The 15,264-nt window shown below is 59.7% G+C and overlaps 1 protein-coding gene across 1 annotated transcript; it reads right to left on the minus strand.

The window, feature by feature from the left end:
- Nucleotides 1-1,190: 1,190 nt before the first annotated feature.
- LOC118261663 (synaptotagmin-3-like) lies at nt 1,191-12,226 on the minus strand. Its single transcript, XM_050716670.1, is given in 8 exon segments — nt 1,191-1,262; nt 3,452-3,581; nt 4,127-4,298; nt 5,681-5,801; nt 9,569-10,173; nt 10,758-10,920; nt 10,922-11,109; nt 12,073-12,226. Coding segments are annotated over 8 exon segments (1,605 nt in total).
- Between the last annotated feature and the right edge of the window lie 3,038 nt (nt 12,227-15,264).

Here is a 15,264-nt window from a genome sequence, read left to right on the forward strand (position 1 = left end):
GGATCGGGGGGGCACCCCCATACACGGATACTGGGAGCCCCCCCCCCAGACACTGGGGTGGGGGTGGGGGGGGTCGGGGCACCCCCATACACAGACATTTGGGGGGGCCCCCATACATAGACATTAGGAGGGCTCGGGGGGGGGGGGACTCCCAGACACCTGCCCCCCCCCCCAACAAACACAGTGGGGAGGCCCCCCCTAAAAACACATGAGGATTTTGAGCCCCCCCCCCATACAAACACATGTTTTTTTTTCGGGGGGGGGGGCATAGAAACACATGGGGGGTGCCCCCCCCCCACATTCACACACGGGGGGGGGGCTCCTGGGTCCCTCCAGGCCCCCCCCAGGTGCCAGGGTTCACAGTGGGGGGGGGCCGGGCCCCCCCTTGTCGTGCAGGGCAGGGGCCGGGGGCCTGGGGGGGCCCCTATGGCTTCGGTGTGGGGCCCCCCCGGCCGGGCCGGCCCCGCCGCCTGCGGGAGAGAGGGGTCAGCACCTGCCCAGTATGGCCCAGTGCCCCCCAGTATGGTAAAGTGCCCTCCCAGTAAGGTAGAGTGAGCTCCCAGTATGGTAAGGTGCCCTCCCAGTATGGCCCAATGTCCCCCAGTATGGTAAAGCACCCTCCCAGTATGGCCCAGTGCCCACTCAGTACAGTCCAGAGCCCACCACTATAGCCCAGTGCACTCCAGTATGGCCCAATGACCCTCAATATGGCCCAGTGGCCCCCAGTACGGTCCAGTGGCCCTCCCAGTATGGCCCAGTGTTCCCCAGTATGGTAAAGTGCCCTCCCTGTATGACCCAGCAGCCTCCCAGTATGGCCTAATTCTCTTCCAGTACGTCCACATGCTCTCCAGTGCCCTCCCAGTATGGACCAGTGGCCCACACTTATACTTCAGTGTCCTCCCATTATGGCCCCATATAGTAGTGTCCCCTACAGTATGGCCCAGTGCCCTCCAGCATGGCCCAGTGCTACCCCAGTATGGCCCAGTACCCTCCCAGCATGACCCAGAACCTTCCCAGTATGGCCCAGTGGCCCCAAGCATGCCCCAGGAACCTCCCAGTATGGTACAGAGCGCTCCCAGTGCCCTCTCCCAGTTTGCCCCATGCTCTCCAGTATGGCCCGGTGTCTCCCCGGTGCCTCCCCAGTCCCTCCCAGTGCCCTCGCTGCCGCTCCCAGTGCTCCCAGTACCGGCTCAGTCGGGCTCCACCACGATGCTGGGTTTGTCCCGCGCCGCCCCCTTGGCCGCCAGCCCCAGCGCCTTCTCCTGCACGGGGACGGGGACACTCGCACGGGGACACCCGCGTGGGGACAGGGACACTCGTGTGGGGACGGGGACACTCACATGGGGACGGGGACAATCATATGGGGACAGGGATGCTCACATGGGGACACTCGTGTGGGGACAGGGACACTTGTATGGGGACGGGGACACTCATATGGGGACACTCGTGTGGGGACGGGGACACTCGCATGGGGACAGGGACACCCATATGGGGATGGGGACACCCGTATGGGGATGGGGACACCCGTATGGGGATGGGGACACTCGCATGGGGACGGGGACAATCATATGGGGATGGAGACACTCATATGGGGATGGGGACACTTGCACGGGGACACCTGCGTGGGGACGGGGACACTCGTATGGGGACAGGGACACCCGTACGGTGAGGGGGACACTCGTGTGGGGATGGGGACACCCGCGTGGGGATGGGGACACTCATATGGGGACAGGGACACTCGCATGGGGACACTCGCGTGGGGACAGGGACACTTGTATGGGGACATTGTATGGGGACAGGGACACTCGTGTGGGAATGGGGACACCTGTATGGGGACACTTGCGTGGGGACGGGGACACTCGTGTGGGGACGGGGACACTTGCACAGGGACACTCGCATGGGGACGGGCTCACTCATAGGGGGACGGGGACACTCGTGTGGGGACACTCGCTTGGGGACAGAGACACTCGTATGGGGACAGGGACACGCATATGAGGACGGGGACACTCGTGTGGGAATGGGGACACTTGTATGGGGACAGGGACACTCATATGGGGATGGGGACACTCATATGGGGACACTCGCTTGGGGACGGGGCACTTGTACGGGGACAGGGACGCTCACATGGGGACACTCGTATGGGGATGGAGACGCTTGCATGGGGACGGGGACGCTCATATGGGGACACCCACATCAGGACGGGGACACTCATATGGGGACACTCACGTGGGGATGGGGACACTTGCAAGGAGACAGGGACACTCATATGGGGACGGGGACACTTGTATGGGGATGGGGACACTCATATGGGGACACCCGTGTGGGGACGGGGACACTCGTGTGGGGACGGGGACACTCGCACGGGGACACTCACATGGGGACACCCACATCGGGATGGGGACACTCGCATAGGGACAGGGACCCTTGCCTGGGGACGGGGACCCTCCCAAGGGGACACTCACACGGGGACAGGGACACTTTATGGGTGTCCCATGGGTGCTGGGGGATCCCATGGGTGCTGGGGGGGTCTCATGGGAGCTAGGGGATCTTATGGGCACTGGGGATATCCTATAGGTGCTGGGGGGGTCCTATGGGTGGTGGGGGTTCCCATGGGTACTGAGGGGGTTCCTATGGGTTCTGGGGGTTCCCATGGGTGCCAGGGGGGTCCTATGGGTGCCGAGGGGTCCCATGGGTGCTGGGGGGTCTCATGGGTGCCAAGGGGTCCCAGGGAAGCCAGGCGATCCTATAGACATTGGGGATATCCTATGGGTACCGAGCGGGGTCCTATGGGTGGTGAGGGTTCCTATGGGTGCCAGGGGGGTCCTATGGGTGCTGGGGGTTCCCATGGGTGCCAGGGGGGTCCTATGGGTGCTGGGGGGGTCCCATGGGTGCTGGGAGGTCCCATGGGTGCTGGGGGGTCTCGTGGGTGCCAAGGGGTCCCATGGGAACCAGGCTATCTTGTAGACACTGGGGATATCCTATGGGTACCGGGGGGTTCCTATGGGTTCTGGGGGTTCCCATGGGTGCCAGGGGGGTCCTATGGGTGCCGAGGGGTCCCATGGGTGCTGGGGGGTCTCATGGGTGCCAAGGGGTCCCAGGGAAGCCAGGCGATCCTATAGACATTGGGGATATCCTATGGGTACCGAGCGGGGTCCTATGGGTGGTGAGGGTTCCTATGGGTGCCAGGGGGGTCCTATGGGTGCTGGGGGTTCCCATGGGTGCCAGGGGGGTCCTATGGGTGCTGGGGGGTCCCATGGGTGCTGGGAGGTCCCATGGGTGCTGGGGGGTCTCGTGGGTGCCAAGGGGTCCCATGGGAACCAGGCTATCCTGTAGACACTGGGGATATCCTATGGGTACCGGGGGGGTCCTATGGGTGCTGGGGGTTCCCATGGGTGCCAGGGGAGTAACATGGGTGCCGGGGGGGTCCCATGGGTGCCGGGGGGGGTCTCACCTCGACCAGGGTGTGCCAGTGCTCGATGGGTTTACGGGGGTTGGCCAGCATCTCGGCCCAGTGCTCGCGGCCCGGCCCCTCGGCGTCGCTGCCCACCCGGCACATCCCGATCACCTCGTTGTGCCCGATGCTGCGGGAGCCACGGTAGCACCCAGGGGACCGGGGACACCCCGGGACCCCAAAAGCTCCCCGTGACCATTGGTGGGACCCAAGTGTCCAGGGGAAACCCCAAAGTAGGGATGTGTGCGCCTTGGGACCCCAAAAGCTCCCTGTGCCCACCAACGGGACCCAGATGTCCGGGGGTCACCCCAATATGGGGACCCAGGTGCCCGGGGACCCCAAACGCTCCCCATGCCCACCAAGGGGACCCAGATGTCTGGGGTCACCCCAATATGGAGACCCAGGTGTCCCAGGAACCCCAAACTCTCCCCATGCCCCCCAGTGGGACCCAGATGCCTGGGGGTCACCCCAATATGGAGACCCAAGTGCCCAGGGACCCCAAATACTCCCTCTGCCCACCAAGGGGATCCAGATGTCTAGGGGTCACCCCAATATGGGGACCCAGGTGCCCGGGGACCCCAAACACTCCCCATGCCCACCAAGGGGACCGAGATGTGATTGGGATCACCCCGATATGGGGCAAGACCCCTCGCACGAGGGCCCTGACCCCCTCACCAGTCGTAGTCGACCACGGCGATGGTGAGGCTGACGTGGTGCACGCTCTCGTGCGGGACGTCGAACACCAGCGCCTCGTTGTAGCTGGGGTTCAGGGTGTTCTTCTTGATGGACGTCTTGCGCTTCTTCAGCCGCCGGCCCTCCGCCATCAGCGAGGCCTTCACGTAGGGGTCTGGGGGGCAGCCCCACGGCACCCCCTAAAGCCCCACGGCCGCCCCACGGTGCCCCGCAGAGCCCCCCGGCCACTTGATGGCACCCCAGAGCTCCACGGCCATCCCATGGTGCCCCATGGCCATCCCATGGTGTCCTACAGAGCCCCATGGCCATCCCATGGTGTCCCAGTCATCCCATGGTGCCCCACAGCCATCCCATGGTGTCCTACAGAGCCCCACGGCCACCCCATGGTGCTTTATAGTCACCCTTTGGAGCCCCACGGAGCCCCATGGCCATCCCATGGTGTCCCATAGCCATCCCGTGGTGTCCTACAGAGCTCCATGGCCATCCCATTGTGCCCTACAGTCATCTCACTGGTGTCCTACAGAGCCCCACATCCATCCCATAGTGCCATACAGAGCCCTGTGGTCATCCCATGGTGTCCTACAGAGCCCCACGGCCATCCCATGGTGTCCTACAGAGCCCCACATCCATCCCATAGTGCCATACAGAGCCCTGTGGTCATCCCATGGTGTCCTACAGAGGCCCCACGGCCATCCCATGGTGTCCTACAGAGCCCCACATCCATCCCATGGTGCCCCATGGTCATCTCATGGTGTCCTACAGAGCCCCATGGCCATCCCGTGGTGCCCTGCAGCCACCCCATGGTCATCTCATGGGGGCAAGTTGGAGACTCTACGTCCCCCAGCGTCCTTATGTCCCCCATGTCCCCATGTCCTCCTGATGCCCCCCCATATCCTCCTGTTGACATCCTTGGGGCAGGAGGTGTCCCCATGTGTCCCCATGTCCCCAGTCACCCAAGAAGTTGGTCAGAGGCCCAGGGGGCAGGTTGGTGTCCCCATGTCCCAGCACGTCCCCATGTCCCGCCATGTCCCCATGTCCTGCCATGTTCCCATGTTCCACCATGTCCCCATGTCCTGCCATGTCCCTATGTCCTGCCATGTCCCCACGTCCCTCCACATCCCTGTGTCCTGCCATGTCCCCACCTGTCCCCGTGTCCCACCATGTCCCCATGTCCCTGCATGTCCCTGTGTTCTGTTATGTCCCTGTGTCCCACCATGTCCCCACCAGTTCCTATGTCCCTACCTGTCCCCGTGTCCCTCCACATCCCTGTGTCCCACCATGTCCTCGTGTCCCGCTGTGTCCCTACCTGTCCCCATGTCCCACCATGTCCCCATGTCCCCACCAGTCCCCATGTCCCCACCGGTCCCCATGTCCCTCAATGTCTCCATATCCCTCCATGTCCCCATGTCCCTCCATGTCCCCATAACCCTCCACATCCCCGTGTTCCCACCTGTCCCCATGTCCCCACCTGTCCCCACGTCCCTCCACGTCCCCGTGTCCTGCTGTGTCCCCACGGGTCCCTGTGTCCCCTCTCACCCGAGAAGCCGGTCAGGTCCATGGCGCGCAGGTTGGAGGCGCGGATGACGGTGACCGTGAGGCGCCCGGCCGTGGGCAGGTAGCACAGCGAGAAGTTCACCTCCCCCAGGTCTGCCTTCTCCTGCCAGGGGCAAAGGTCAGCAGGGGTCAAAGGTCAGTGGAGTCAAAGGTCATGGGGTCAAAGATCAGTGGGGTCAAAGGGAATCAGGTTTGGGGATGGGTCAAGGGGCAAAGGGCACGGGGGAGGTTGGGGGTGGCACCAGGTTTGGGGACAGGAAGCAAAGGGATCAGGGGTCACAGTGGGGTCAGAGGACGATGGGGTCAGGGGTCACAGGGGGGTCAGAGGTCACAGATAGGGGATGCTTCTGGTTGGGGTTCAGCTCCCGCTCCGGGACTGGAACTGCACACACACCTCCAAATGAGGCTGCCAATGCACGTGCAAATGTGCACGCACGTCTGTAACCCAGGCTGCAAGCGCAGCCAGAGGTGCAAACGCATCGGGCAAGACTGATGATGCATTTGCAAGCGCATCTGCAAATGCACCTGCGAGTGGCACTGCAAATGCATCTACAAACGCACCTGTAGCTGAAGGAAAAATGTATCTGCAAACAAGGCTGGCAATGCATCTGCCGATGCACCCGGAAATGCATCCATGAGCACGGCTGCAAAGGCATCTGCAAGTGCATGTAGGGCCGGAGCTGCAAATGCACCTGCAACTGGAGCTGCAAATGCATCTGCAAACGAGGCCGTGATGCATCTGTAAATGCATCCACAACTGGAGCAGCAAATGCATCTAAGATGAGGCTTGCAAACACCTCTGCAAATGCATCTACAAGTGGAACTGCAAATGCAAATGAGACTGCCAGTGAATCTGCCAACTGTGCCTTCAACTGTGGCTGCAAATTCACCTGCAAAGCAGACTGCAAATGCATCTGCAAATGAGGCTGCAAATGTGTATTCCAAATACATTTTCAAATGTATCCATGACCAGAAATGCATGCAAATGTATATGCATATACATGTATGACTGGAGCTGCAAATGCATCTGCAAATGCATCCTCAAACACATCTGCAAATGCATCTGTGACAAGAGCTGTAAATGTATCTGAAAATGACAGTACTAATGCACCCTGCAACTGCATCTGCAAATGCACGTGTGACTGGAGCATCAAATGCATGTGTGAATGGAGCTACAAATACATCTGCCAATGAGGTGGTAAATGTATCTTGCAAACGCATCCTGCAACGCATCTGCAAATGCATGTGAGACCAGAGGGGCAAATGCATCTGCAACCAAGGTTGTAAACACATTCTGCAAATGCATCTGCAAACACAGCTGCAAATGCAAGGCTGACCAGAGCTGCAAATGCATCTACAAATGAGGCTGCAATTGTATCCTGCAAACCCATCTTACAAACGCATCCTGCAAATACATCTGCAAATGTATGGATGACCAGAGGTACAAATGCATCTGCATTTGAAGCTGCAAATGCATCCTGCAAATGCATCTGCAAATGCATCTACAAGGGTATCTGCAAATACACGTGAGAGCAGAGATAAAAATGCATCTATAAACGATGCTTTGCAAACATGTCTTGCAAACACATCTGCAAATGCATCGTGCAAATGCACATGTGAAACCAGAGGTACAAAAGTATCTGCAACCGAGCCTGCAAACACATTCTGTAAATGCATCCTCAAATGCATGTAATACCAGAGCTGCAAATGTTATCTACAAAATGGCGTCTTGCAAACATGTCTTGCAAATTCACCTGCAAATGCATCTACAAATGCATCTACAAATGCTAATGAGACCTGAGCTACAAATGCACCTACAAATGATGTCTTGCAAACATTTCTCACAAACACATCTCCAAATGCACCTGCATGTGAGACCAGAGGAGCAAATGCATCTGCAACCAAGACTGCAAACACATTCTGCAAACGCATCCTCAAATGCATCCTCAAATGCATGTGAGACCAGAGCTGCAAATGCGTCTACAAATGGTGTCTTGCAAACATGTCTCGCAAACACATCTGCAAATGCACCTGCAAGTGCATCTGCAAATAAAGGTGAGACCAGAGTGCAAATGCATCTGTATTTGACGCTGCAAACACATCCTGCAAATGCATCCTGTGAACACATCTTGCAAACGCATCCTGCAAATGTATGCAAATACTTGTGAGACCAGAGGTACAAATGCATCTATAAATGGTGTCTTACAAACTTATCTGCAAATGCACCTGCAAATGCGTGTGAGATCAGGTACACACGCATCTGCAACCAAGGCTGCAAGTGCATCCTGCAAATGCATCCTGCAAATGCATCTGAAAATAATACCTTGCAAACATGTCTTGCAAACAGATCTGCATCTGCAAAAACATCTGGAAATGCATGTACGACCAGAAGTGCAAATGCATCTGCAATTAAGGCTGCAAACACATCCTGCAAATGCATCTTAAAATGCAATTGAGGCAAGAGATACAAATGCATCTGCAAATGAGGCTGCAAATGCGTCCCGCAAACACATCTGCAAATGCATTTTTCAAATGCATCTGCAAAAGCATCTACAAATGCATGCGAGACCAGAGGTACAAATGAGTCTGCAATCAAGGGTGCAAATGCATCCTGCAAAACCATCTGAAAGTGCATCCTGCAAATGGTGTCTTGCAAACACGTCTTGCAAATTCATCTCCAAATGCATGTGAAATCAGAGGTACAAATGCATCTGCAACTGAGGCTCCAAACACATCCTGAAAATGCATCCTGCAAACGCATCTGCAAACACATCCTGCAAACATCCTACAAATACATCTGCAAATGTATGTACAATTGGTGTCTTGCAAGCATGTCTTGCAAACGCATCTGCAAATGCATTTGCAAATGAACACAAGGCAAGAGGTACAAATGCATCTGCAACCAAGGCTGCAAATGCATCCCATGAATGCATTTGCAAATCCATCTACAAATGGTGTCTTGCAAACATGTCTCACAAATTCATCTGCAAATGCATCCTGCAAATACACATGAAACCAGAGGTGAAAATTAATCTGCAATCGAGGGTGCAAACGCATCCTGCAAACACATCTGGAAACACATTTGCAAATGTATGTACAATTCGTGTCTTGCAAACGTGTCTTGCAAATGCATCTGCAAATGCATCTGCAAATATATCTGCAAATGCATGTGAGACAAGGTACAAGTGTATCTGCAACCAAGGTTACACAGGCCATCCTGCAAATGCACCTGCAAGTGAATGCACTACAAATGCATGTGAGACCAGACGTATAAATGTGTCTGCAACTGAGGCTGCAAACGCATCCCACAAACGCATCTGCAAATGCATCTACAAATGGTGTCTTGCAAACATCTCTCGCAAACACATCTGAAAACGCATCTGCAAATGTATCTGCAAATGCATTTGAGACAAGAGGTACAAATGCATCTGCAACCGAGGCTGCAAATGCATCCCATGAATGCATCTGCAAACACACCCTACAAATGCATTTACAAATGCATGTGAGACCAGAGGTATAAATGTGCCTGCAACTGAGGCTGCAAACACATCCTGCAAATGCATCTGCAAATGCATCTACAAACGTATGTGAGAATAGAGGTGCAAATGCACCTGCAAACAAGGCTGCAAACACATTCTGCAAATGCATGTGAGAACAGAGGTGCAAATGCATCTGCAATCAAGGCTGCAAACACATCTGCAAATGCATCCTACAAATGCACGTGAGACCAAAGGTGCAAATGCATCTTCAACCTGAGGCTGCAAACGCATCCCGTGAACACATCTGCAAACATGCGGGCACCTGCGGCTGCAAACACACCCGCACCAGAGCCCGCCAGCGTCCCCGTCCCCCCCCCGGCGGCCGCCTCACCGCGGTGGCCTCCAGGATGTCCCTCCAGATGGGCGTCTCGCCGTCGCGCTCGGCCGCCTCCAGCAGGTTATCCAGCACCACCTGCCCGATCAGGTCGTGCCGCGAGAAGCGGTCGAAGTCGTAGACGCTGAAGTGCAGGCGGCGGGCGGGCAGCTCGGCGAAGGGCACCCCGAAGCTGAAGGTCTCGTCGAAGACGGGGTTGAGCGTCCGCCGGTGCACCTTGGTCTGGAATTTCTTCTTGCGGTCGGGCAGCAGGTACATCTTGACGTAGGGGTCGGAGAAACCGTTGGCGTCCTTGGCGGGGAGGTCGCGGGCGCGCAGCACCCGCACCACCAGCTGCTCGGTGCCGTAGGCGTAGCGCAGGGCGACGCTCAGCCGCCCGCAGGGCGTCCCCCCCCCGGCTCCCCCGGCGCCCCCGCGCCGAGCGTCGCCCTCGCCGGGCTGGTAGAGCTCGGGCTGGATCTGGCCGATGCTGGTGCTTTGCTCGGGTTTCTCCTCGAAGAGGTTCGGGGGGTCCGGGCTGGATGGGCGGGGGGCCGGGGGGTGTCTGGGGGGGAAAAGGGGTGGTCCTGGTGATGGAGCTGGGGTGGGGTCCCCAGCCACCCCTACGTGTCCTTGTGGACCCCACCCCTGTGCCAGCCCCGTCCCCATGTCACGCAGCCCCCATCCATCTCCATCTCCATGTCCACCCCGTCCCCATCCCAGTCCCCACCCTATTCCCATCCCCTCCCCATCCCCAATCCCCAATCCCCATCCCACCCCATCCCACCCCATCCCATCCCATCCCACCCCATCCCATCCCAATCCTCATCCCCATCCCATCCCATCCCCATCCCATCCCATCCCTTCCCAATTCCCATCCCATCCCATCCCACCCCATCCCATCCCAATCCTCATCCCCGTCCCCATCCCCATCCCCATCCCATCCCTTCCCAATTCCCATCCCATCCCATCCCAACCCAACCCAACCCAACCCAACCCCATCCCCATCTTACTCCCCATCACATCCCATTCCCAATCCCCATCCCATCCCATCCCATCCCATCCCATCCCATCCCATCCCATCCCATCCCCATCCCCATCCCCATCCAACCCAACTCCATCCCCATCTCCCTCACCACCCCATCCCCTCCCACCCCAGCCCCCCACCCCCCATCCTCCCGCCCCTCCGTCCCCAGTCCCCACCTGCCCCCGTGTCCCAGCGCCGCCACCTGCTGCTGGGAGGTGGCGCTGGGCAGGGCCCCCCCGGCCCCGTCGCGCTCCAGGGGCAGCTCGGGCGAAGTCTGGCTCAGCTTTAGGGCGGCCTCGGGGCAGGACCCCATGTCCAGGTAGGAGCGCTCGGGGGCTTCGGCAGCCCGCTTCCCCCCGCTCGGGCTCCCCGAAGGGCACGGGGTGGGGGGGCTCCTTGCGGGGGGCGGCCCCCGCGCCCCCCTTGTCGCGCCAGGGCACCCAGCAGAGCTTCCAGGAGACGAAGAGCGAGACGCCCAGCAGCACGATGCCGCAGAAGGTGACGATCACCGACAGCAGGCTCACCGAGATGTCTGGGGGGGGATGCCCCGGGGGGAGTCCCCGTCACCCTCCGGGGGTCCTCGTCACCCTCTGGGGGTCCCTGACACCCTCCTGGGGTCCTCAAAACCCTCTTGGGGTCCTCATCACCCTCTTGGGATCCTATCACCCTACTGGGTTCCCACCACTCTCTTGGGTTCCCACCACCCTCTTGAGGACCCCACCACCCTCTATGGGTTCTCCCTACCCTCCCAAGGGTCTCACCACCCTCTTGGGTGCCCACAACCCTCCTTAGGGTCCCACCACCCTCTTGAGAACCCCGCCACCCTCCTTAGGGTCTCATCATCCTCTTGGAGTCCCACCACCCTCTTGAGGACCCCACCACCCTCTTGGGGTCCCACCGCCCTCTTTGGGATCCCACCACCCTTCTTTGGGTCCCATCACCCTCTTGGGATCCCATCACCCTCTTGGGTTCCCACCACCCTCCTTAGGGTCTCACCATCCTCTCAGGGTCCCACCAACCTCTTGAAGACCCCACCACCCTCCTTGGGGTCTCATCATCCCCTTAGGGTCCCACCACCCTCTTGGGGTCCCATCACTCTCCTGGGCTCCCCATCACCCTCTTGGGATCCTATCACCCTAATGGGTTCCCACCACCTTCTTTGGGATCCCATCACCTTCTTGAGGACCCCACCACCCTCCTTAGGGTATCATCCTCCTCTTGGGGTCCCACCACCCTCTTGATGACCCCACAACCCTCCTTAGGGTCTCACCATCCTCTTGGGGTCTGAACCAACCTCTTGAGGACCCCACCACCCTCCTTAGGGTCCCACCACCCTCTTGAGGACCCCACCACCTCTCTGGGTTCCCACCACCCTCCTTGAGATCCCATCAACCTCTTGAGGACCCCCCCCCCCACCCTCTTTGGGTTCCCACCACCCTCCTTGGGACCCCCCCACCCTCTTGAGCCTGCCCCTCCCCTCAGGGCCCCCCCTCACCAGCGTCGGCAGGCCGGGGGTGCCCGCGGTGCCGCAGGAGGTCGGTGAACTCCAGGCACTGCTGGTGCTGGGCACGGGCACGGGGGGCGAAGCAGAGCTCCTGCACCAGGCGCAGGGCGCTGCGGCACACGTCCTCCTCGTAGTCCCCCGACATGGCCGCCCGCCTGCGGGGGGCACCGGGGCGTGGGGGGGGGGGGCAGTGCTTTTGCACGCCCCCAACACCCCCTCCCCATCCCCAACCCCTCGGGATTGGGCCCGAGGTGTGCAAGGGGGTGTGTGCAAGGGGGTGTGGAGCTGTGCAATGCATGGTGCTGCACTTGTGCGTGTGGTTGTGCATGCAAGTGTGCAGAACGCTGTGCTTGTCCATGCACTGGTGCTCACAATCACACACGCCATTGCATTTGTGCGTGTGGTAGTGCTTGCAAGTGTGCACAGGGCTGTGCTCGTGCATGCGGCGGTGCTTGTAATCATGCATGCTGTTGCATTTGTGCAGGGGGCTGTGCTTGCAAGCGTGCATGGGCTTGTGCTAATGTTTGTGCACGTAGCAGTGCTTGCAAATGTGCATGGGGCTGCGCTTGTGAGCATGCTCACAATCGTGCATGCTGTTGCACTTGTGCATAGGGCTATGCTTGCATGCATGGGGACATGCTACCAATTGTGCATGTGACAGTACTTGCAAGTGTGCACAGGGCTACAATCGTGCATGCTGTTGCACTTGTGCATAGGGCTATGCTTGCATGCATGGGGACATGCTACCAATTGTGCATGTGACAGTGCTTGCAAGTGTGCACAGGGCTTGTGCATGCTGTGGTACTCATGATTGTGCATGCTGTTGCACTCATGCATGGGACTGTGCTCATGCATGTGGTGGAGCTCGTGATTGTGCATGCGTACGGTTGCACTTGTGCAGGGGGCTGTGCTTGCACGTATGCATGGGGACGTGCTAATAACTGTGCATGTTGCTGTGCTTGCAAGTGTGCACAGAGCTGTGCTCATGCATATGGTGGTGCTCATGATTGTGCACACCATTGCATTCATGCATGGGGCTGTGCTTGCAAATGTGCATGGGGACGTGCTGATGATTGTGCACATGGCAGTGCTTGTAAGTGTTCACGGAGCTGTGCTTGTGCACGTGGTGCTCACAATCATGCACGCCGTTGCATTCATGCATGGGGCTGTGCTTGTGCATACAGTGGAGCTCATGATCGTGCATGCAGTTGCATTCGTGCATGGGGCTGTGCTTGCAAGCGTGCATGGGGACGTGCTAACAATTGTGCTTGTGACAGTGCTTGCAAGTGTGCATGGGGCTGTGCTTGTGCATACGGTGGAGTTCATGATCGTGCATGAACGTGTGCATGGGGACATGCACGTGGCTGGACTTGCAAGTGTGCACAGGGCTGTTCTTGTGCATGCAGCTGAGCTCACAACTGCACGTGCCATTGCATTCATGCATAGGGCCATGCTTGCAAGTGTGCATGGCTTTGTGCATGTGTCAGTGCTTGCAAGTGTGCATGGGGCATGCTTGTGCATGGGGAGTGCTCGTGCATGCAGTGGTGCTCACAATCACCTACGCAGTCACATTTGCACATGGGGCTGTGCATGCGAGTGTGCGTGGGGTTGTGCTAATGATTGTGCATGCAGTAGTGTTTGCAAGTGTGCACAGGGCTGTGCTCGTGCATGCAGCGGCACTCATGACGGTGCACACTGTTGCATTTGTGCATGGGGCTGTGCTTGCACGTGTGCACGGGGATGTGCTAACGATTGTGCACAGTGATTGTACTTGCAAGTGCACGGGGCTGTGCTCGTGCACGCAGCTGCACTCACAACTGTGCACACTTGTGCACGGGGCTGTGCTTGCACGCGTGCACGGGGCTGTGCTCACGACTGCACCCCGTTACGCCCCCCCCCCCCCCTTGCACGCCCCCCGTGCACCCCCCGCCCCTCGTGCAAGCTCCCGTGCGACGCCATCACCTGCTGGGCGGCTCCGGGGGGCCAGGGGGGTCAGCGGGGTGCTGGGGGGGGCGCGGGGGCCTGGCGGGGCTGGGGCCGGGCCATGCAGCGTCTGGGGGGGGTCACACGAGGGGTCCCCCGCGCACCGGCCTCCTGCAGGGGGAGGGAGAGATGGGATTTGGGGGGGGGGGGGGGCACCTGAACCCCCCCCTTATGTGCAAGGGGGGGGGGGTCTTGCCCCTCCTGTGCATTGGACTGCCATCGTTGGGGGGGGGGGGTGTACCCCTAATTGTCCCTCGCCCGGCCCCTAATTGCCCCCTCAAACCCACAATTGCCCCCCCTTTCTCCTCTACTGTCCCCCCCAGCCCCACAATTGCCCCCCCAGCCCCACAATTGCCCCCCCTTTTGCTCCCTTATTGCCCCCCCAGCCCCACACCTGCTCCCCCTAACCCACACCTGCCCCTCTTGCTCCTCTATTGCCCCCCCCAGACCCTCCCCTGCCCCCCCAAAGGCTGACCACTGCCCCCCCAAATCTGCCCCCCCATACACCCAGCACAGGCAGCCCCCCCCAGCATTGCAGCCCCCCCAAAATCCCCCCTGCCCCCCCATATTCCCTCTTACCCCCCCATATTCCCCCCCTACCCCCCGCAAATTCCTCCCCACCCCCCCATAATCCCCCCTCACCCCCCAAATTCCCCCTCCCCCCCACACCTGCAGCCCCCCCCATTTCCACCCACCCCCCCCAAATCCCCCCCTCCCATTTCCCTGCCCCCCCCCCCCACTGCAGCCCCCCCCCCCAATTCCCGCCCCCCCCCAGGGGATCCCCCACGCCTTTACCCCCCCGCCGTCCCCCCCCCCCATGCACAGAGACCCCCCCCCAAATTCTCCCTCCTCCCCCAAATTTGCCCCCCCCCCCCCCCCAGCGCCCCCCAGCTCCCCCAAGCCCCGGCCGGGCCCGCGCTCACCTGCCGTACCGAGCCGAACCGGGCCGAGCGGAGCCGAACCCGGCCGAAAGGAGCCGAAAGGAGCCGAACCTGCCCGAAGGGAGCCGAAGGAAACCGAACCCTCCCGAACTGAGCCGAAGGGAACCGAACCCGGCTGAAAGGAGCCGAACCCGCCCGAACGGAGCCGAACCCTTCCGAATGTTTCCGAACGGTTCCGAACTGTTCCGAACGGAGCCGAACCCGCCCCTTGGCGGTCCCGAACCCTCCCGAATGGTTCCGAACGGTTCCGAACGGAGCC

Source organism: Cygnus atratus, unplaced genomic scaffold (genome assembly GCF_013377495.2).
Source record: "Cygnus atratus isolate AKBS03 ecotype Queensland, Australia unplaced genomic scaffold, CAtr_DNAZoo_HiC_assembly HiC_scaffold_169, whole genome shotgun sequence".
Taxonomy (NCBI): Eukaryota; Metazoa; Chordata; class Aves; order Anseriformes; family Anatidae; genus Cygnus; species Cygnus atratus.